The sequence below is a fragment of the Notamacropus eugenii genome, chromosome 3, assembly GCF_028372415.1.
Source record: "Notamacropus eugenii isolate mMacEug1 chromosome 3, mMacEug1.pri_v2, whole genome shotgun sequence".
NCBI lineage: Eukaryota > Metazoa > Chordata > Mammalia > Diprotodontia > Macropodidae > Notamacropus > Notamacropus eugenii.
This window is the reverse complement of record NC_092874.1, coordinates 348,286,303-348,310,103: the sequence shown is the minus strand read 5'-3', so window position 1 is coordinate 348,310,103 and position 23,801 is coordinate 348,286,303. Positions and strand designations below refer to the sequence as shown.

Genomic DNA, 23,801 nt, shown 5'->3' with positions numbered 1-23,801 from the left:
CCTCTACCAATAATCCTATATCTCTCCTCTCTCTCGTGACTAAACTTCTTGAGAAAGTCATTCACTTCCTTTCATCTCACTCTTCCTAACTCTACAGTCTGACTTCCAACTATCATTCAACTGAAACTGCTCTCTCCAAAGTTTCCAATGATCTCTTAAATGCCAAATCTAATGACATTTTCCTCTCTGCAACCTCTGGCATTGTTGAGTACCATTTTCTCCTGGACACTCCTATTTCAGACTGTCACGACACTGCAAGTCATGTTATCATCTCCCTGATGTCATGATCCTTTTCAAGAAAAAAGGACAAACACAACCTGTGAGTAGCAGCTCCTCTCCTTACCTGGGGGTGCTCTGCCCAAGGGAAGGTACGTTTTGATGACCAAAAGCTGTCTTTTTTCCTTTGGATTTACTGGCTAGATTTCTTTCTCAAAGACCAAGTCATAAGCCCAATTCAATCCAGAGCTCATAGACTGGACAATAGGTCCCTGTCCTCCTATCACAGAGTGAATGTAAATAGTAAATAGTAACTGTTTCTCTTTTGGCCAGGAATCCTGAGGGTCTTCCTCCCAGTTTGAATTTTTTTTTTTTTAATTAAAGGGGCCATCCCTTGAGTAACTACTTAAACCAGCCTACTTAATCATGTTATGGGTGTTATCTCATTCAAAGTCAGAACTTGAAAAGACCTTAGCCTAAAAGGGCCAGAGTCTCCCATTGCATCCTGGGCCATCTCCAGTCCTGATGAATATCTGGCCACTGGACCCAGATGGCTCTGGAGGAAAAAGTGAGGCTGGTAACTTTGCACAGCCCTGACTCACTCAAATCAAAGTCAACTGCAAGTCACGTCATCATACCTCTGATGTCATGGTCTTCTTTGAGAACGAAGGACAAATACTGTCTATTTTGCTGAATCTTCATCCAAGTTATGCCTTCTAATTGTAGGTACCCAAAAACTATGTCTCGGGCTTTCTTCTTTTCCTCTATACTATTTTGCTTGGTGGTCTTATCAAGTCCCACAGATTTAATTATCTTTTCTATGCATAGGATTGTCAGACCTATTTGTCTGGTTTAGCCTCTCTCCTGATCTCCAATCTCCTATCTCAAATGGCCCACTGGACATCTCAAACCGGATATCACAAACGCATCTTTAACTCAAACATGTTCAAAACTGAACTCATTATCTTTTTCCCAACCCCTCCCCTCTTCCAAATTTTCCTATTACAGTCAAAAGTACTATTATCCTTCCAGTCTCCCAGGCTTGAGACCTAGGTGTCTTCTTGACTCTTTACTCTCTCTCACCCCTCATATCCAGTCATTCACCAAGTCTTACCCATTGTGCTTTAATCATTTCTTACATACATCTTTCACCCCCTTCTCTCCTCTGACACTGCCACCACCTCGGTTCAGGCCCAACTGCCGCATGCCTGGGCTACATAATACCCTGCTGATCAGTCTCCCCTAAAGCTGGGTAGAGACTCAGCTGTCAAACTGATTTCCCTAAAACAGAGGACTGATCATGTCCCTACTCAATGAACTCCAGTGGTTCCCTATCAGGATCAAATATAAAATTCTGTTTGGCTTTAAAAACCATTTATATCTTGGACCATTATTAGCTTTGTAGTCTTAACACCTTACTCCCCTCCATGCACTCTTCAATCCAGTGACATTAGCCTCTCACAAGACACACTTATCTCCTGACTATGCATTTTTTACTGGTTGTCTCCCATGCTTGGTATTCTCTCCCTCCTTCTCTCTGTCTCTTGGTTTCCCTGACATCCTTCAGGTCCCAATAAAATTTTACCTTCTGCAAAAAGTCTTTCCCAATCTCCCTTAATGCCAGTGCCTTCCCACTAAGACTGTCTCCAATTTATTCTGTTTACATACTATTTATACAGTCATTTGACTGTTGCTTACTGCATTATATTTGGGGGGGCTTTCTTTGTATCCCTAATGCTTAGTATAGCGCCTGGCATGTAACCAATTCTTAACAAATACTTGTTGACTTGATATCAGTTTTTTTATTTTGTATTCCAAATCTATTATTCTTTTGCTGGACTAGAGAAACTTGCCTTCATTAATTTTTTTTCTAGTAGGCTAATTGTTTCTGCTTTGAATTCCTTTTCCCCCTTCCTAATCTGTTTTTCTCATGGATTTCATTTCTTTTTCGAATCATTCTGGATCTTATTCTTTCTTTGGCTTTTGGGATTTCACAGGCTCTATGCTTCTTCTGGCATTGGTTCACTTTCCTTTGTCTTGTCTCTTTTAGGGTTTAGGACTCATCCTTTCTTTCTAATTTAAAGATCCTCTGTGGTTATTCTTCTGCATGTGCTCTAAGCTTAAAATGTTTTAATTTATTGGTTTTTATATGAACTATATTTCTTACTATATTCCTTTCCACTCAATCCAAGAGAGCAATCCCCTTATTAAAAAAAGGCATAAAGAAAAAAATAGTTCCACAGAAGTAAACAACATATCAAAAAACTCTGTAATTACATGCAATTTTACACATCCGTGGTCCTCCATTTCTGCAAAGCTGTGGGAGGAGTTGTCTTATCTCTTCTTTCGGGCCAAGCCTGGTCATTTCACTCCTAGAAGATGGTCCCTTTTACTTTTACATAACGTGGGAAAACCACCTTGGGATGAGTCAACTTCAGTTATTTTGCTGTTCAAGTTTCTTGAGCTGTTTTTCAAGCTTTGAGAAATTCACTCTATGCATCATCAGGAACTGACCGTTCAAGTGAAAGACAGGTATGTCGAACTTGTACCTATCAAACCAAGCCGAATTCTCTGGAAGAGTGATGTCCACTTCTTGCAAAATAAACTGGAAGAAATAAAAATGGAAAATGACAAGCAATGACCTTTAGGGCTTATGGCATGACTGCCAGCTACAACCAACTGGCACATATATAATGCGGAGTGGTTTCTTTGGTTCATGGCTTGGAATGTCCTTTATCTTCACACCGAGTCATTTCATCCTGAACCAGCTCCATTTCTGGTTCACTACTTCCATATTCAACAACAGGGCTAATGGTTTCCTGTCAGAACAAAATATGCCCTGAATTGATCATCTCCTGAAAATCAGTTCAGAAGTATTTCTAAATGTAAATTCAGGAAATGTAAAGATTTGTTACAAGGAGACATCAAGGCAATAAGGATAAAGGTTTTTAAAAAGCACTAACATTGCCCCTGCCTGTACACTTTAGCTTATTTTTAATACCAAAAGTCATACGACAAGAAAATTAGTACTATTAAATTTAATGAATTTTATGAAAATCAGCATCAAAATATGTGAAAAATCACAAAGGAAATTAGGGGGGATTATTTAATGTCTTTTCTCAAAGAAAGAAATTCATGTAAGGTACACATTAAAACCATACTGTATTTTATATATACATATATTACCCTGTTTTTTAATGGCTTGAGGACTTCTTTTGCTTCATCACAAAGAGGACATGGATCCTAGAAAGAAGAGAAAAATGAACCTGTTACACAAAAAGTCCAGTCTTCTCCTCAATATGCCCTGGCGCCTTCTCCCATCATCCCTTTACTCTATGTTCATTATCAGATTTGTACGTGTCCCCTCTTTCATTACTGTGATTGCCTTACTAAAGAAATTTTCATGAGATCGGTTTTTTTTCTACTTTTTTCAATCTTTTGTTTTTTTCTTAATATTTCTTGCTTTCCCATGGAATCAGTAATATCTGTTTGGTTCACTTTAATTTTCAAGGAATTTGTTACTTGCCTAAGGATGTGTAATGCCTTTTCTAGTACACTGTTAATTCTGCCATGTCTTCAGTGCTCTCATTTTTTCTAATTGTATCCTCTATAGCTCTCATTTCTTTATAATATGATTTCTAAAAGATTATTTCATTTCTTCCAGGAATTTTAGTTTATTCTGAAACAAGGTCAGAGATAAACGGATTCAGGTTAGATCCTTTCCGTTCCCTTCATAGTACACATTCTCAAGCTCTGTCTGTGCTGCATCTGCCACTGATCCTTGCCCTGGTACACTGCCCTGGGCCCTAGCCCTGTCCTGTCCTGCCCTGTTCTGTAGGTTTGGCCTGGTTCAGCCTCCTCCCTGATAAGGAGCCACTATGGTTTCTCCTTGGATTTGTTGATCCCTACTCATTTTGGTGAACTTCCTTGATCTATGTTGGAATAAAACTGTGGAAGAAAACTGGGCTGTATTGCTTTCTTATACTTTGTCCCTCCCTCCTTAAAAAAAAACAAACCGATAAAGCTGTATCTGTAAAAGCAGATAAAACTGTAGCATGAAATACAGAATAATTTCTAAAGCCCTCATGAAAATAACTGGCATGATTTCTAAGAATGAATGTCATTCACATTCAATATGTTTTAAAGATTGACTTAAAGGAGTCTAGTGAAAAGCCTGATATGGCATTTTGTTGAAAGCAGAGGTTATTTTCTACACATAACATTACTTACTTTTAGACATTACACATACTTCAGACCATTTTATTTCATTTTAAAAATTAACAGGCATTTATTTTTTCTGTTCTATCTTCTGACTTCACCCAACTGTAATGTAAAAGAAAAACAAAAGTCCAATCCAGCAACACTACTACGAGGTCTACACCACAAAGAGATGAAGAGGGAAAGGACCGATACGGACAAAAAAGATTTCGAGTAGCTATTTTTGTGGGGATAAAGAACTGGGAATGAAGGGGGGGGGTACTAATCAACGGGGGAACAGCTGAACAAATTATGGTATAGGAATTAGTTTGGTGGCAAGACAAAGATGTTGGTCATCACCACTATTATCTGACAGGGCCAGAAATACTAGGTGGACAATATAACAAGAAAAGCAGTTTAAGAATTAGCATAGGCCCATAACTAAGAACTAACAACAATAATAATATCAATAAGCATATTAAAAATCTGGGGTTTTGCCAGATAAGATGGTCTACCTAGAGAATCCTAGAAAGCCAAATAAAAAAATAATTTGAAATAACAATGTTAGCAAAATAGAAGCATATTAAATTAACTCACACAAATCATTAGCCTTTTACCTACAAACCCTGGCTGGAAGAAATAGAAAGAGAAATTCCATTCAAAATCACACTTGCCAAGTTCCTTACAAAGGAGCTATATGAATACAGCCACAAAACACTTTTTACAGAAATAAGGACAGACCTAGATAAGTTGAGAAATAACAATTCCTCATGTCAATGAAATAAAAGTGATAATACCACCAAAATTAATTTACTAATTCAGTCCTAGGCCAAACTATCAACTATTACTTTGATAGGCATGAGACTGAAAAAAAATCAAAATATTACTGATAGGAACTAGAAAAAAATGACAAAATTCCTATGAAGGGAAAAAATAGAGATTCTCAAAAGAAATAATTGAAAAAAGTGGAAAGAAGAAGAGTCTAGAAGTACCATGTATCAAATTATACCATAAAACAGTTATCATTGAAACTATTTTATACTGGATAAGACATTAAAAAGCTGGCCAATGGAACAGATTAGGAAGAGGATATACAGGAGCAAAGGTATCTACCTAGTAGTCTAGTGTTCAGTGTACTCAAGGACTACAACTCATGAACTCACTGTTTGACAAAAACTGCTGGGAAAACCAGAGAGCAGGATGGCACAAATTATATTTAGAGCAAAATCGCATGAACTTCCTCTTTCAGAATTGATGGATGTGAGATATATCAGCAAAAAAATATTGCTCCTAATATACTGATTGGCAAACTAAGATATAAAACCTTCAGAAAGGCAAAAATTTACTCCACTCTGCTTCTTTATGCTCTAGAATGTGTCCATATTTTTTCTACTAGTATCTCTACCAAAATGCTAATTAATAAGTTCTTTACCTTTGTGAACAGGGTCAGCACTGGAAGGGTTTTCCTGGAGGCACAACTTGTTCTGAACAATAATCCGAATGTAGGTTGGATGCTCTGCATTCTATTGCACCATAACCAAATCATCTTGACTCTGTTAAATAAAAACAAACCAGTTAAGCTATGTTTTCCAAATATTGGCCTTTATAATTATGCACTGAGAGCAACCACAAACTTATCAAGATCACAAGAAGCAAATAAACTTGCTTCTCAGATGCTGGTGGTGTCACAATGGCCCACTGAACAATCTGGAAGGTGCTTCCATGTTTACGGTGTTCCAAAAACAAATGGAATGGGAAAAAAATGATTCACTTATGATGTTCTGGCATGAACAGGAAAACACTTTATACTATAACAGCAACACTGATGATCAGTTTTGAAATTCATAAGTCACATTGTGTTCCATAATGGTACTTTAATGATAATCTGTTTTGAGTAGCCTTTTTTGAAGCTTGATTCTCCTCCATTAGTTCCCCAAGCACAATAATTTAACCTTCTCCACAGTGAAAGGCAAAAAAATCTCTCCTAAACCTTTGTTGTTTGGGTGCCAAAAGCAATAGTATCCACTAGAGCTCCCTGCCACGGGGGCTGCCTGAACTTTTCCTAAGAACATTACTTTCCTAAGTAAAGCTAGTCTATACACAAATACTACACTAACATAAATGTATTAGAAGTTTCTACTAGAAACATGCAGCAAGATCCACGGTATTAACCACAGCATTTTTAAAGCACTAGATTTTTGAATATCCTTTAATCTTGCCATTTTGTTCATTCAAAGTATCAAGCATCCAGGCTTTGTCCTTATAAAAATAAAGAAAATCTTCTCTTAAAATGAACATACAATTTTACTTAAGATAGTACTCACTTATGATTCACTTCCAAAATGAATGATTTCTCCAAGGATGCACACTTCTTGGGAGGTGGGCCCCCTCCTCCCTGGGTGGTGAGGGAGAGAGGGAATTTGATTCAATTAATCATTCATTCCATCTTATTTAAAGTAACTAAAAAGAGCACTGGCTCTGATATCTTTAGCAGCTGAGAACACTTATATTGAATCAATTAATCAAATGTATTACATTAGGTACAAAATCTCACTTATCAATCTGGAAAGAGGATTTCTGTAAAACGAAATTAAACAGGAAGTGCACTGGACTTGGTTGAGAAAATGAAATCCAGCATTCCAGTGTCAAGCCAGCCCTTTGATGGAAGCAGCTTCATCCAAGCCCCTGCGAAGGAATTCCTTGGAGTTGGGGATGGGCATCCTTTCCCTCCCTTAATCTTAAAAATTTGAAAAGTTGGAAGCTTCTGAACTTCCTATGGATATATTAGCAATGTCCTAACACCACTGCCCAACAGCATTGCCTGCATTAGGAACTGAAGACAAACTGGACAGAACAAGAAAGGTCAGTTTCAGAATTTTATAGGGATCCCAGCACAAAGTATATTATGCTGAAGGGAACCTTCATGAGGACCCCACAAAGGGGGAAAAAGACTTTCAACACATCCAAAAACTTATTCTTTTGCCACATGTGCTTTCTAAGCTTGAACTCATTTTCCCTTGGATTCTGTATGTATTTGTGGAAGAGTATGGAGCTTGGGCAGCTAAGTGATACAGTAGATACAGTGCATCGCTTGGAGTCAGAAAGACCTGAGTTCAAATCTGGCTTCAGACGCATCCTAGCTGTGTAACCCTGGGCAAGTCACTTAACCTTGTTTGTTTCAGTTTCCTCATCTGTAAAATGAGCTGGAGAAAGAAATGGCAAACCACTCCAGTATCTCTGCCAAGGACACCCCAAATGGGGTCACAACTGAATAACAATAAATGGAGTTTGTAGGAATATTTTTACCAATTGTTCTTAATGTACCATCTTAGTAAATAACTCACCCTGACTGGCTAATCGATATCAATGAATAAACAATGGACTAAGATGCTGATGGAGTTGTGAGCAACAACATTAGACAGGCACCCCAAACATCTCAGGGTTATCCCAAGACCACTAAGGGGAAAATAGCCAACTGATCTCTGGGAATCCAATCTGCTAATGTGGGCAGAAGAACAGTATCTGAGCCTACGCTACACTTAACTCAGTCTTATTTTGTAAAATATTGCCAGAGAAACAGTATTCATCATTTAGCCAAAGGTTTATTTCTAAAGGAGTTGTACATATTTTGAATTTTCATTGTAACATCTACATTAACAATAAGTTATTTCTACTCCCTGTGTCAAGTTCCTGTACTGACAATGCAAAAGATGTCATGAGTTCAACCAACGGTTCTGAACTTAGATTAGGTTAGAGTAAGCAGCAAACACTACTTGCTCACTTCAGTCTTATCTCTTACCCTGATGGGGCACCTCAAGTAGCCAGATCACACTACAGCTAATATCTGAATCCATTCTCACATCTCTGTAGGGTGGAGATGTTACTGTGTGGTGTTCAGTGGGGAAACCAACTTGGTGGATTTGTAGGCTGTAGCCACAGCACCTCCCTCCCCAAATATATCCTTTCTCTTGCAATTCTGCTGTAAATCAGAATATCAGAAGTAGGTACTAATTAGTTAGATGCCAACTATCTGAAGTAGGAAAAAAAAAAGAAAGAGATCATAGATTTAGAGTTGGAAGGAACAACAGAGGTCATCTAGTCTAATCCTCTCCTTATAAAATGCTATAAAGCTGAGGAAGTTGATATCTGGGGAGGCTATGCGATTTGTTCAAAGTCACATAGGTAAGAAATCTCAGAAACATAGTTTGAATGCAGCAAAATCTCATGCTATGTACGTGTATAGATATTTGTGTATACACACATACATTTTTTTGGAACAAATCACATTACTTTAAATTACTCAACAACTTACAGAAAATGGTAGGAAACTTTTATCTTATGGTATCTAAACCATACCCAGAGTTGTGCTGTAGCCAGCTCCAACCACCTGTGAGAGACTGTTCAATTTTCAACATGAGCATTCACACCTCAGAAATTAACAATCGCTACAAATCAGGAATTGATTTATTCCTTTGTTGATTTCTAGACTTTAAAAATGTTATTAATGCAGATTAAATTTAAGAACAAGTGCATTCAGTTTTTTAGAAACCTAGCTTTTAAACATCTACCAGCACTCCCCTGAAATGCTCTATAACTTTGCACGAGCTCAGCAGAAATGCAATAGAAGGTTCAGGGAATGAAGCCAATCACCAAGCCAGACTGTGGTGATAATAATAATAACGGTCATTATGATTATTAATAGTACCTGGCATTTATATTGCCTTTTAAGGTTTTCAAAGTGCTTTACATACCTTATTTCATTTGAGCTTCACATCACCCTTAATGGCACCTTCCTGCTTAAATAGTGATGGAAAATTGCTATGTAAAAATAGTCATGGAAAATGACTGAGTGACTCTGTACAAACACATTTGGCCAATTAAATCCTTACAAATAAAAGTCTAGTAAAATGGTTTTTTGAGTCAGCTACTGAAAAAGAATAGTGATGAATTCTGAACTTCCTTAGGCAGAGTTTTAGCACAGGCTTGCTTAGGTTCATTTTGACTTTATTTAGTCTACATTGCCAGGATTGGCATTCATGTAGAAATGTCAGCAGAAGTAAACCATGGCACAGCAGTTGTGGGGAAAAGAAATTAACTTTATCATTTGCATGGGAAATGGGATAAAGCCCCATGCACAATATATATTACTCTGCTTCTTCCTGAATCCTCTACCTGCTAGGTTTTACTTCGAGAAGAGCCACCAGAGAGGAATATGGTTCAATAAAGGGAATATACCTGAAAAGAACACGAGTAAGCATATAATGATATAAATTATAATATACTACCAGGCTAATGACATGCTAAGATTTCCCCAAAGAAACTTGATATGTCTTTTGTCATTGGTAGGTAAATAATAATATCAAGTACATTTAAGAAAATTAGGTGGTATGATAGAATGCTAGCCTCAGAGACAGGGAGACCTGAATTTGAATCCTGCTTCAGAACTTTGAGCCTGTGTCCATGGGCAAGTCATAGGCTCAGCCTCAGTTTCCTTATCTGTTAAATGAGGATAATTGCACTTACTTCACAGGATGGTTAAGGATCAAATGGGATATAGAAAATATAAATATATATAATCTATTTGGCATATAAATATACAATATATTACTATGTAATAAATTCACAATGACAAATATATTTATATACAATATATGATACAATACATATTGTTATAACATAGTACATAAGCATATAATATATAAATTCATAATGCATATATAAAACATATAAATACATAAAGCCCTTTGTAAACTCTTAAATTGCTATATAAATGTTAGCTATTTTATTATTATATTGACATTTTGATATAACCTTAAGTTTTAAACCTTGCAACAGTCCTGGGAAAGAGGAGCTACAGTTATTATTACTCATATTTTTGAAAAGGCTCAGAGACTATATAACTTGCTTAAGGTCACACAGCTAGTAAGCATCAGAGATGGGAGTGAAGTTTAAGCCTTCTTAATTCCAAGACCAGCAGCTAAAGACCGTATAGGATAGCTGTCCTTCATCCCCTCTGAGGGGTATGATATGAAATACTGTATAAACTGTTTACAGAGGTAGAAAAGTATATGGATAATGAATACGACCAAAGAATGTTTGTATTGGGAGGAGGAGATGCTAGGTCTCCAGATTCCAGGTCTCTGGAACTCTCTGGAGTTCCAGATTATGGCAGCCTTGAAGGTTAGGCAGAACTTGGACTTTATCAAAAGTCACGAGATGCCATCAAAGGTTTTTCAGCAGAATTGTGATATCAATAAATCACTGGTCTTCTGGAGTAATCTGGACTTCTACAGAACGGATTTCTTGGAGAGAGGTAAAGGTAACCAATTAGGAACCATAGGGTTCAATGGCTACACAAATGAATTTGCAGCGAGACTGACTTTTACTTTAATTATAACAAAAGACTTGGGAGGATACTTAAGTAATGACTAGGCCAAAAAAGGTCACCTCCCTCTAAGAAAATTGATTGCACTGAAATTCTCTTCCCTCAAACCAAACTGAAGATGTTTCTGATTTAATTTCAGTAATTTGGGATATAGAATGACTACACATTCAAGTCAAAACAGCAAGATCTCACACACTTGCATATGTCTTTTGCAATCTTTACATCCCACTGGCACACTTTCCACATCACTGCTTCTGAGGGGTGTACTCAGTGATGCTCTTGGTACCATGACAGTTATAGGCAAATTCCAATAACAGCAGACATCTGAGAGGAAGTCAAAAGCATAATAATACATTTCCTACACACTCCTCCTAGAACCCAAAAGATTAAAAGACCAATTTTGTTCTAATGCTTGTTAATGTTAATGGCAATGGCACATGATGAGCAAAATGAAATGGGGTAGCCAGGTGGCAGAGTGGAGAGAGTGCCAGGCTTGGGAGCTGGGAAGAATTAAATGAAAAAAGGCACTTACTGGTTGTGTAATCCTGAAAAAACATTTAACCTCTCTGTTCTCTTCATCTGTAAAATGGGGATAACAGCACGTACTTTATAGAGCTGTTGTGAGGATCAAATAAGCTGTTCATAAAAGCACTCTGCAAGACTTTAAACGCCACATAAATGCTAGATATTGTTACTTTTCCTGTACTCTATCCCCAAATCCGCTACATTATTGACTCTGCAGCTGGACCAGCGCCAGAGCAGGCTATTCCCAGTCCAGATTACCCAACTCTGCTCAGTACAATTACAGCGTAATGGCTGCAAAACTGTTCCTGAATGCAATGAAAACTGTAATTATATGGTTGAGTTCTGTCCCATGGTAGAACTGAGTTTAAAAAGCACTTAAATTCCTTCATCCCCACACACACGAAAATCAAATGAAAAGCAGGATCGGGCTCTGGGGAGAGACACCAAGTACACAGAGAATGATACTGACTTCACATTATCCTCCATAACCTGAACAATCCATTCCATCTGAAGAACTTCAACACGGAGAGTAGGCAATTCCATTAAACTATCTTAACCGTAGAGTGCAAATTTATTCGGTAAATTACCTGTATGCTCCTACATCTCCAAAACAGCCTTTTACAATCGCCAAACCACTCATCTGAGCTGTATTTTACCACGCTCACGCTCATTCTAACTCATACTGGTAAAAACCAGTTAGAAATTGAACAGGCATCTCACTAGACACGGATGGAGAGATCTGAATAATGTCACCCTGACGTTAAGCAAGGCTCTCTTCTTTGACTTCACTATCACAAACTGTTAGTATATGAACGTAAACAAATGGATAAGGGCTTCTAAACCCACATGAGCCAAAGACTTGTAATGCAGAAATATTCTAGTCAGCACTAGGGAACCACAGACTCAGGGCTGGAAGAGAAAGCTACTATTCTTCCAGGCAATCCATCTGTTAGTCAGAAGGCCCACCTAAGAGTCTATGCAGGGATGTGCTCACCAGACCAAGTGCTAAATTTTCAGGGTGAGCATTTATACCTCCAAAACTGGCACGTGCTACAAATCTGGGCTTGATTTAGAGAATGTTTATAGTCTTAAAGTAATGGAAAAAAAGCTAATTAGGTAGATTAAATTGAAAAGTGTCTTGAGTAAATTGTTTCCCCACAGAGAGCCAACCATTAAACATTACCACTGAATCTATCTTTTCTAAAAATCTAGAAGAAATTCTACAGTCGACCTTTGTACTTTACTCAGTGTGCAACACCCTCACTGACAGATTATAGCTGAAAGCATTTTAAAAATCACTGAATCTCACTTCTGGGTCATATGACCAATAAGATGAAATATTAGACATTTTCTATGATTCTTACAACTCCTCAAACCTCTCCAAAACAGAAAGTATGCAGCAAAGATAAAGCAACTTTATCTACCTCCATGGTTGAGAACACCAGGAACCCAAAAGAAAGGAACAACTCCATGAATTAATACCTGATTCTCATTCACTCAGCAAATGCAGACCACAGCCCCCCCGCAGCAAAGTTGCACTAGTTACCCTGACAAACAACAGCCCTCTCATTCTAACATCCATTATCTGTCAAAAAATTTATTGAGGAAATTACTCTTAGCACTGCAGAAATATTCAGTGTTACCAAAAAAAACCCCAGCTCTGTAGGACAGCAGAAATCATATCCTAACATACCTACATGGATAAAATAGAAAAAGAGAATTAACTGAATATGCATTTCTAAAAATCAGGGGAAAAAAAACCCCTTAGAAAGCCAAAAAAGAAGCAAACCTCAAATAAACCCAAAAGAGGAGATAGTAAAAATGAGGGAGAAAGAAGCATGGAAAACAAAAACCCCACAGAAACCATAAATAAAACTAAAAGCTGGTTCTTTAAAAAAAAAACTAATAAAATTGACAAACCATTAGCTAGTCTGACAAAAGTAAGCATAAAAGTCAATCAATAAAACATAAAATAAGCAAGGTAAAATCACAACAAAATCAGAAGAATTAAAAATAATCAAAACTTATTATGCCCATTTATATGATCACAAAATGGAGAATACAAAAGAAATAAAACCACTTCAAAAACAATACCTAAACTATCAGAACACTAAGTAAAGGTCTTAAACAACTCACTCTAAGAAAAGCAAATAGAATTAGCTGGAAAGGAATGATCAAAGAAAAAACTCTGTTCTAATGGATTGACAAGAAAAGTACATTAACCTCAAATCTTTACCTAATCTATCAGTCAGGCTGGAACAAACTGACATTTTCAAAACAAGCATTACTATAAAACTGATTTTATATTCAACAAACTGTTATATCAGCAACCATAGTGAGTCTAGTTCATAATAGAATTCCAGTTATGGAATGTTCTATAACCTCTTCCATAGAGCTTAATCACATACTGTCTGGTACTGGAGTTCTGTGTTCATATTTTATGGGTGGCATTTAGCTATTAGTTCCCCAAGGGTACTTAAATCTTTTATCTCTCTTTTTCTCTTTCAGACAGTAAAAGAAACAGAAGTAAAGCTGAGGGCAGAGGTATTTTTCTTCAAAAGGCCCTCATTTCATTTCATTCCTGTTGCAGCATCCCAATATCTTCATTTATGTAGCAGTATGTATATATTGAGTCCTAACTTCAGATATGGAGAACCTTACCCATATCTTCTAGAATTTTCTAGCCCACCTACTAGAATAAATAATGGTGGCAGCATTAACTCATTCAACAAGCATTTATATACCAAACTTTTAAGGCTAGTGTCTATTGACTTTCAGGACACTTCCCTTCTTTATTCAGTGAATTCAGTGTCAAGTACACAGTCTTATTTTTCTCCTCCACTCCTGTCCTTCAATGTACTTAAACATACACACTGAAGGGGGAACTTCGATACACTTGATACACCCTCAAGCACCCTAAACTCATAGTCATATGTAATGACACCCCTCAAATAGCCCAACCTCACTGCTGTCTCATCCTCCTTCCCTCCATATCCAATCTGTTGCCAAGGTCTTGGTTTTACCTTCAGACCATCTCTCATAAAGTAACTCTTCTCTCCTCTGATAGTGCCGCCATCTTGGTGCAGGGCTTTAACAAACGCATCGCTGCACTTTATAAGACTTGAATAGCTTGGTAGTCGGTCTTCCTAATACAAGTGTCTCCCTTCTCCAAGCTGCTCTCTGCTCAGCTGTCAAAGCAGTCTTCCTAAAGCACAGATCTAACAATGTCACCCTCCCTACTCAAGAATTGTAGTGGGTTCCTATCACCTACAGGAGCAAATATAAAACCCTCTGTTTAGCATTAAAAGCCCATTATAACCTGCCTCACCCCCTTTGTTTCTAGTTTTCTTACATGTTATGTCACCCCCTGCCCCACAACCTCTCCCTCTATGTTTCTGTAACACCAATCTCTTTCTGTTTCATGAACAAGACACTCCCTCTCCTTCCTGACCAGGCATTTTCCTGGCAGTCCCTCATTCCCAGAATGCTCTCCCTCATAATTTCTGCCTCCTGCCTTATCTAGATCCCTTCAAGTCCTAGCCAAAATTCTACTTTCTAGAGGTTCCCCCTTAATTCTCGCACCTTCCCTTTGTTGATTATTTCAAATTTATCCTGTATATAATTGGATTGTATATAGTTGTTTGCATGCTGTCTCTCCCATTAGACTGGGAAGGCCTTGAGAGTAGGAACTGTCTTTTGCTTTTTTTTGTATCTCTAGAGCTGGCCCCAGAACAGACACTTGATGAATAGTTGATTGGCTGACTGAAAGCTCTACCTTCAGTTTACATTTAGGAAGCTGAGGTTCAGAATATGAATATCACCTATCAAGACAACTATAGGACCAACAGTAGAGTGGATTGATTTTCAATTAAGTGCTTTATCTCTCTGGTCACAGTTAACCTTGTTCAGATCAAGTTTTCCAAAGTATTAAACAAGGATGATAATTCTAAACTTGTTCCCCTTATTTGTAGAGAGGGGAAAATATAACATCTCATGACAATAAAGTGGTTAAAAAAAAAAAAGGATTCAGGAGAACCTGAAAAGGCCTTACACTAAAAAGGGCAGGGTCTCCTACTGCATCTGGGCCATCTCCAGTGCTCCTGATGAATATCTGGCCACTGGATCCAGATGGCTCTGGATGAGAAGTGAGGCTAGTGACCTGCACAGCCCTCCTTCACTCAAAACAAAGTCAAGTGCAAGTCACATCATTATTTCCCTGATGTCAAGGTCCTCTCTGAGAATGAAGGACAAACGCAATTCTTATAATTACAGACACCCAAGAAGCTCTGCTAAAATGATCAATCAAGCGTAAACTAGGTACAAATAAATTTGAGAAGAATAAAACGTTTGGTATTCTGCTACCGGGTCCTTAAATGTAAACCTGAATTTGTCTGGTGTAGTCAACCAACACACACAAAGGTGTTTAGGGTTGTTTTTTTTCCATCAATCTGCCAAGTTTGATCATGTTTTACCATTTTGTAGAATGTCATTAAACCTAGAAAGGTACATTACTGGATCACCGGTGGAAGCAGGAAGCTAGAGGATGAACGAATAAGAGACCTGTGATTTCTACCATGATTTACAAGCAGGCTTTTCCACGGTGTGTTCTCTTTTTACGCCATTTCTATATCTAAATACCTCTATATACATACACAGGAGGTAGGTGGTACAGTGGATAGAGTGGCAGGCCTCAAGATGGGAAGGTTCACATCTACCCGAGTTCAAATTTGGCCTTAGACACTTCCTAGCCTTGTGACCCTGGGGCAAGTCATTTAAACCTGTTTGTCTCAATTCCTCTGGAAGATAAGCTGGAGAAGGAAATAGCAAAGGACTCCAGTATCTTTGCCAAGAAAGCTACAGAATGACAGCTAGTGGGGATGGACAGATCAAGTGAGATTTGGGGGGCCTGGGGAGACCAGGGGGATGTCGGTAGGTGGTAGGGAAGCAATCAATTTGTCCTAGACCGGGAAAGACTGATGAGAGAGAGAGACAGAGAGATAGAGAGAGACAGAGAGAGACAGAAAGAGAGGAGAGAGAAGGAGAGAGAGAAAGAGAGAGAGAGAGAGAGAGGGAGAGGGAGGGAGCAAGGGAGGGGGGAGGGAGAGGGACAGAGAGAGACAGAAAGAAAGAAGCAGAGAGAGGGAGACAGACAAACAGACACACAGAGACAGAGGGAGAGAATCTAGTCTCAACCTCTTCGCTGCACGGGGGAGGGGGGAGGTGTGTGTCTGCTCACGTGACGCACACACACGTGACGTCCGCATCCCAGAGTGATTAACGAAGTCTCGGTCCCACGTTAATTAACACCCCCACCCCACCCCCGCAGAGCTGACGCATCGTCTCCCTTAGCAGAAAGGCCCGAGAGAAGGCCGCAGGCTGCCCCGGCGGCCCGGCCCGGTCCCATCTCGGTTTCCTCCTCCCCACGCGCACCCACGGCGGGAAGGCGGCACGGGGCGCACCCCGGCGCGGCACCCTGCCGGGGGAGGGCCCAGGGGGGCGCCCTGCGGGGACCGGGGGCCGCGGGCTGGGCTCCGTTTGGGCCAAGAGGGGGAAAGGCCGGAGGAGGTCGGGGGAAAGTGAGCAGGGGCCGGTCCTGGCTATACCCTCGCCCGAAGGGAGCTGCGCCCGGGTGCCCAGGCCGGCGGGGCCTCCCGCCACCTCTCCCGCGCCGCAGCCCTACCTCGGCTCCCGGCTTCCTCTTCCCCGGCCGCGGGCTGGCTCTGGGGGCCGCCCGCCCGGGTGCTGCCCCTGGCGGCCACACGTGGGAACGAAGCGTTCCTGGGCCTCTGAGCACCGGGGGGATGACCTCTTCTGACCGTCTTACAGATGAGGACACTGAGGCCCAGAGAGAGGAAGGGGCCTGGCCTTTGGCTGCCCGTGGGCACCCTGCCCCTGCTGGAGCCGCAGAGCCCCTCACGTGTCTCTCCCGCCCGTGGTTTAGATTTCAAATCTTTCACTTTCGACGGAGAAACCCAAGACCAAACCAAAACAGCGACCCCAAATTATAAGTGGTGACGCCTTTCCGTTTGATCCGTAGTGGTTCGTTTTTGCCCAGTTTGAGATTATCCTGGCTTAGCACGGAAGGGCAGACCCCAAGCAAACGAGGTCTGGAAGATGGAGCCCGGATCTCCGGGGCAGAAGGCCCGGGTGGGAGTCCTACCTCATACGGTTGTTTTGGGAATCAAGTGAGAGGATGGTGTAACGCTCTTTGTAAAGATAAAGCTCCGCGCCAACCTTACAGTGCTACACGATGCTAACTACCGTTAGGGATGCTATCCCTACTGCAAGAAGTGCTTTGCCACTTCTGGTCTCCTGATTACCCTCTTCCCCTTGTCTTGATATCACAACTCTAGAGCTGGGAGGGACCTGAAAGGTTATGTAGTCTAAATTTCCTATTTACCTGTATGAATAAACTGAGGTCCCAAAAGGATAAGTGACTTTCTGCAGGCCACACGGTTACCTACCCATCCTTAAAAGCCTGACGCAAATGTCACTTCATTCAAGAAGTCCATCCTAAGTCCCAGAGTATCTGGTTGAAACCTTTTTAGGGCAACAAGGAAGAATTTTGAGCATTAAACTTTATATCCATCTCCTCTTTTTACCTAGGGCCTAACACAATGCTCTGTGCATACCAAGCATTAATAACATTAAATTGACCAGATGATCTCCAAAGTTCCTTGCAGTTCCCTTAATATTTTGTGATTCTGACCTAAGTGTGTTCCATTCTACCTCACTGAGGTCACTCAATTAAAAAAAAAAAATCTCAGGCATGAATTCCCAATAAAATGGAAAAGTTACCCTTAGAGTCCATAACTTTGCTACAGGGCCCCAGTAGTAGCTAGAGCAGAGGGCATATTCCCTGTGGTATACAGATACAACTGGCCCAATTGGCATTTTCTCTGGATATGACCTATGTTCCATGGAAGAACAATCTTGGGAGATTTGGGTTGGACAGGCGACAGTGTGCCCAGACAAAGTGATAATGTTACAGAGCCTAAGGGTGGGGGCAGGGCAGGGATCACAATACTTTAATGAAGGCAAAGCCAGATATTACCTGACAGGAACACATACAAACTTTAGCTGTCATGTTTGAGGGAGCAGATAAGAAGAACCCTATGCTAGTTTTGTTTCTGATATTGTCCAGTGCAAAGGAGACAAACCTATTGAATTCCTCCTCCAGGTCAAAAAACAAGTACAGAGACTGATATAGATGAGGTACTGTGAATCCTAAGAATGCTAGGAAAATTACACTGCAGAGATTGTCCCATATATATCTGATGTCATCAGATCTATACAGACAATATAATTAGTTATATAAATAATTATATAAATTAATAAGCACTGACTTTCGAACTGAAAAGAGAAGGGGTGGTTGTGTGTGTGTGTGTGTGCGTGCGTGTGTGCATGTACAGGGCATCTAAAGTTCATATAATACTCTTATACTATACTGTATTTGAACAAGTGAGTGGTTCAGTGGATAAAGTGAGGGACCTGAAGTCAGGAAGATTCTTCCCGAGTTCAAATCTGGCCTCAGACACTTACTAACTCTGTGTAACCCTAGGCTTAACCCTGTTTGCCAGTTTCCTTCTCTATAAAATGGACTGGAGAAGAAAAATGGCAAACCACTCTAGCATCTTTGCCAAAAAACATCAAATGGGGTCCTGAAGAGCTGAAAATGACTGCACAACGACAACAAACTATACTGCTCCATTAGGGGAAAAAAATCCCTGTTCTACATATTCACTTAGTGTAAAAAGTCAGATTTCCTTCAGTGTTTTGTTGTCTGTTGTACCTGCTTAAACTGTACTCCAACATGTGAAGACTTCCCCAGTAGAATGGACTGATGAGAACAATTTGTTCTAACAATCATGTGGAGCGCTTAGAGCTTGGTCAGATATTAAGGAGGCCAAGGTCATCCACTGCACTTTTGTCTTGCCATTGATCTTTGATGACTCTGGAAGAGATGGTGAGGCTGATGACTTTGTGCAGCTCTGCCTCACTTAAATCCAATTCAAGATATCACTGTGATGACATTGGTCCTCCAGGAAAACAGGACAAACAACACCTGTTGAAACCACAGTAGTTGACTATTGCAGTAGCATTTCAGTGCTCTTTTTTTTTTTTTAAATTGAAAATGCTCAAGACAGCAGTTACAGGACCATGAGGTAGAAGGGAGAGAAGGGGAGGGACCAAGGGACCTGAGGAGTGAAGGTCCTGGGAGCCTGGAGAGAGAGAGATACTACCAGCATTGCTGCAACTTGGGAGTCCTGGAGGTCACCTCTCAAACCCTGATCCAGTCATCCTCCCTTCCCTCTCCTATCCCCTGTGTCCCAGGAGCCATGGGTAGCTTAAGATAGTGCTTCCAGAGATTCCTGGAGGAAAAAAAACACAACATTGTCTCCGATGTCCTGAGGAAGCTAGAGAAGATCTGCGGAATCAAAAATACTTCTTGTCTACATGTTCCATTGCCTTCCTGGTTATGGGGCCTCCCTGCTCTGCCATCTCATCGGATTCATCTGCTCAGCATATGCCTCCATCAAGGCCACTGAAAGCCCCAGCAAAGATGACAATGCCATCTGGCTAACCTACTGGCTGGTATACAGCATATTTGGCCTGGTTGAGTCTTTTTTGACATCTTCCTTTTCTGGTTCTTCTTCTGCTATGCAGAGAAGTTTGCCTTCTTGCTATGGTTCATGCTTCCAATGGCCTGCAATGGCTCCCAGATTCTATAATGTCGCCTAATCTGCCCCATCTTCCTGAGGCACCAAACTTCCATGGACAACCTGGTGACTGACCTGAGTGGATGGGCCCTGAACACAGCAGCCAGTTTGACCCAGGAACCAACAAAAGCAGGCATGACTCACCTACAGAAGAATGAGTGAAGAGATCATCCCTGAGCTGGAGGCTTCAAGTGACTGGACACCCCTCTTCTAGCCCCCTCAGTATCTGAGACCATCGTCCCCAGTCCTGGCCCGTGTCTAAGCAGCTGACTCCTCCCAGCTGTACATCAACTTGGGTTTTAGGGCATTAGAAAAGTTTCCGTAGGTGGGGAGCTGGGATGGGCATGGGGGGAATCTGCCCATTTAGGTTCCACCAGCACTTGCTAATGGCCCTGCTGGCTTAGACTGTTCTAAGTACATCATTAACCATCTACCTCTGGCCCTCTTCACCCACCACTGGTCTTCCCACTGTCCTCTTGATGTGTCCTAGCTATTCCAGCTGCCCATGTATTAAAAAAAGTCTTACACAGAAAGTGCTCACAAATTATTTTTTTTAATGTTGTCAAAAAAAAATAAAAACATTTTATATTTTTAAAAAATCTATGAAGACACAGAAACCTTTGTCAACAATGGCTGTGATGAGACTGGTACTCCTGAGCTTCAAGGGTCAATATAATTCTATTTCTCTAGTTTCTATTTGATATTCTATTTCTATAATTCAGTTTCTATAAGCACTCAGCATCAGCAGACTCCAAAACTTCTAGAGTGTGGCCTCAGGAGCAAGCAGGTCAATAGTCCTACTCTAGCTGAGCTTCAGTCATAGAGTCTGAGACAAGCAGGTGAGAGGTCAAGTACTGCACGATTTATTCTCCTTGGGGAGATAGAAGTAAACTAAGGGAATGGGAGGCACAAAAGCCTAACATAGAACACCTCTATCAGGTAATCATCAGAGTAATGGATTCATCTTTTGTTATAATTGTGGATTAGATGGTCACACTTACGTTGGATGTAGTGGCAAATCCTCCTTTGTCATGAGGATGTTAAAATCTTCTGACTCAGCTTTGGGAAACTGGAACAGGGCCAGAGAAAAAGGCTATCCAAGACCCCAAGGACAATAACATTGACTTTATCATGAATTCCTTATGGGCCTATTCCACCTGAACGCATGTAGGACCTCATGTAGAGGTGATGGTAAAGATTGAAGATGTGGTGCTGCTCTAGATAGTGAATCTCAAGTTACCATCATTTTCCAAATACAAGTATTTGTGTAAAATACCTTTAAAGCCAATGACAGGGCTTGGACTTGGTAATTTGAGTGATAAAGAACATCTCTACCTGAGATATGTTGAGATGAGCTTGAAATTGCCCAAGGAAGTTGTTGACAACAGAAAAGTGGACACTGGCTTTCCAGGAGACATTCCAGACACTCCAGTGCTCACTCATGGGATAAAGATTCAACTCACAGAGCTTGAAAATACTGATAGCTAATTGGAAAGGTTGTCACCCTGGGTAGGAAAACAAGTCTATAATGATCCTGAAAGTCAACCCATACCAACTTTTAACTCTTGTATAAGAGCAGAGAGATCAGTCAGTGAGAAGAGAACTAGGTCTATTAGACCAGTAACTAGACTAAATTATGATATTACAGGTAAACCAGGAGATACAGTTACACATATCTCTAGGCAACATACTAGAGATTGCCCATGTGAAAAGTGCCTTGCATGTAATTGCATATGTTTACTGCTGTAATGTGAATTACTACATGTTTAAGTGTGTTTTCTATTTTGCTATTAGGCTTATTTAGTGTTAGGTTCACACTAAGGCAAGATCTGTTCATTTTTTGTTTTCTACTGCTTATGGTGAAACTGAATTTTTTATATAGGTCAATTGATGTTATACCTAGCAATCTTGCTTTGTTAGTTAAACATGCTCAATGTTTTTAACTGATTGCTGTGTACTATGAATATTTATAGACTTTCAAAATGTGCATGTGTTATGTCCTGTATGTAGTAAGGCATGTTGTCACTTAATATCTTCCCAGGTAATGCTCTGTATAGTGTCATGTCTACTGCATATACATTTAATGGGCATTTGTTCATTTCAGTTTCAACAGTGCGGTTACCTAGGAAGCCAGGAAAACCATTTTTGTCATTTTAATGTGCTAATGCTTATGTTTATACTGTTTACTTGCAGGTCTTGGACTTGCCCTGGTTGATCTTGCAAGGGATCTAAAGGTGTTTTGGTCCAGGGGAGAAATGTAATCCCACTCCCAAAGCCCATTGGTATGGGAATCTCTCCTTATTTGTGGAGCTCGATGCCCTATGCTTGTGTGAGGGCTGGGGTGGTGGGGTGAAGTTGTGTGTGTTTGTCCTTCATTGCTGAAGAAGACCATGCCATCAGAGAAATAATGACATGACTTGCACTTGACTTTGTTTTGAGTGAGGTACCAGCCTCACTTCTCCTGCAGAGTCATCTGAATCCAGTGACCAAATATTCACCAGGATGACTAGAGATGACCGAGGATGAGACAATTGGGGTTAAGTGACTTGCCCAAGGTCACACAACTAGTGAATGTCAAGTGTCTCAAGTGAGATTTGAACTCAGGTCCTTCTGACTCCTGCACTGGTGTTCTATCCACTGTACCACCTAGCTGCCCGGGTGAAGTTGATGAGAGCCTGAAAGAGGGCAGCTCTTCAGTTCTCTTCAAGCTTGAGTTTCTTCAGGTCTCTTCAAGTATCTTCAGGTGCTTCTGGCTTTAGGCTTCTCTTTAACTCCACTTAAGGTTGCTGAAGGAAAAGGCTCTGGGAAGACATGAGAGGAACTAGTATTTTCCATCATGTCTTCATCCCCAGCTTACTACATTAGAAACTTCATTGAACTCCTTAGGTGAGATATAGGACTCTCTTAGTTGAACTGAGTTACCTCACTACCATTGAGAGAGCGCTTTCTCTCTGCATTGTCTGGTATATATTCTCTCTCTCTCTCTCTCTCTCTCTCTCTCTTTCTCTCTCTCTCTCTCTCTCTCTCTCTCTCTCTCTCTCTCTCTCTCTCTCTCTCACACACACACACACACACACACACACACACTGATTTCTGTTTAGTTATCATTTTGATAGGGCAGGTAGATGTTACAATGGATAGAGCACTGGCCCTGGAGTCAGGAAGACCTGGGTTTAAATCCAGCCTCACACATTTACTAGCTGTGTGACCCTGGGCAAGTTTGCCTCAGTTCTTTATCCGTAAAATGAGCTGGAGAAGGATATGGCAAACCACATCAGTATCTTTGCCAAGAAAACTCCAAATGGGGTCACAGAGAGTCAGACAATGACCAAAACAACTCAACAACAACAAAAACATTAATAGACCACCTACTTCTTAATAAAATATTTATTTAATAATAGCTGGAAAAATTCTCTACACAGAAATGCTTCTGATCCTTATGTTTCACATAAGACTATATTGATTCACATGGCATTGGGATATCCCTTAGGTCCGATGGGCACCAACTCCTCCTAAAATGGCATTTTATATTTTAGGTGATCAGGAAATTGTATCAACAGCTTAAACCCTTGTCCTCTAGAACAGTCAAATTCCAGGACAGCTTCTCTGACTGAGGGAGAGATCAGCTCAGCCACTTAGCTGAGACTTTAGTAGATAGTGTGCCTATCATATTAGCTACTGGAATGACTAGAAATTATTGTTTAATAGGGATACCCCACAATTACCACTCAAAAACTTACTTTTTTCTTGTGCATTCT

The 23,801-nt window shown here is 40.3% G+C and overlaps 1 protein-coding gene and 1 pseudogene across 3 annotated transcripts; one reads left to right on the top strand and one right to left on the bottom strand.

The window, feature by feature from the left end:
- Positions 1-2,462: 2,462 nt before the first annotated feature.
- Positions 2,463-17,154, bottom strand: C3H5orf63 (chromosome 3 C5orf63 homolog). Of its 3 annotated transcripts, none has more exons than XM_072597216.1 (5): positions 17,004-17,154; positions 6,738-6,808; positions 5,846-5,966; positions 3,403-3,459; positions 2,463-2,821 (listed from the first exon to the last, which is right to left on the bottom strand). In XM_072597216.1, the coding sequence occupies exons 3-5, from the start codon at positions 5,957-5,959 to the stop codon at positions 2,651-2,653; spliced, it is 342 nt and encodes a 113-aa protein (XP_072453317.1). In that variant the 5' UTR covers positions 5,960-5,966; positions 6,738-6,808; positions 17,004-17,154; the 3' UTR covers positions 2,463-2,650. The 3 variants fall into 3 exon arrangements, with proteins under 3 accessions (XP_072453317.1, XP_072453316.1, XP_072453318.1); XM_072597215.1 differs by lacking the exon at positions 17,004-17,154 and adding an exon at positions 11,911-12,074; XM_072597217.1 differs by lacking the exon at positions 6,738-6,808 and having other exon boundaries at positions 17,004-17,085.
- Positions 17,155-19,586: 2,432 nt separating this feature from the next.
- On the top strand, positions 19,587-20,205 carry LOC140531632 (receptor expression-enhancing protein 6 pseudogene; annotated as a pseudogene).
- The last annotated feature ends 3,596 nt before the right edge of the window (positions 20,206-23,801 follow it).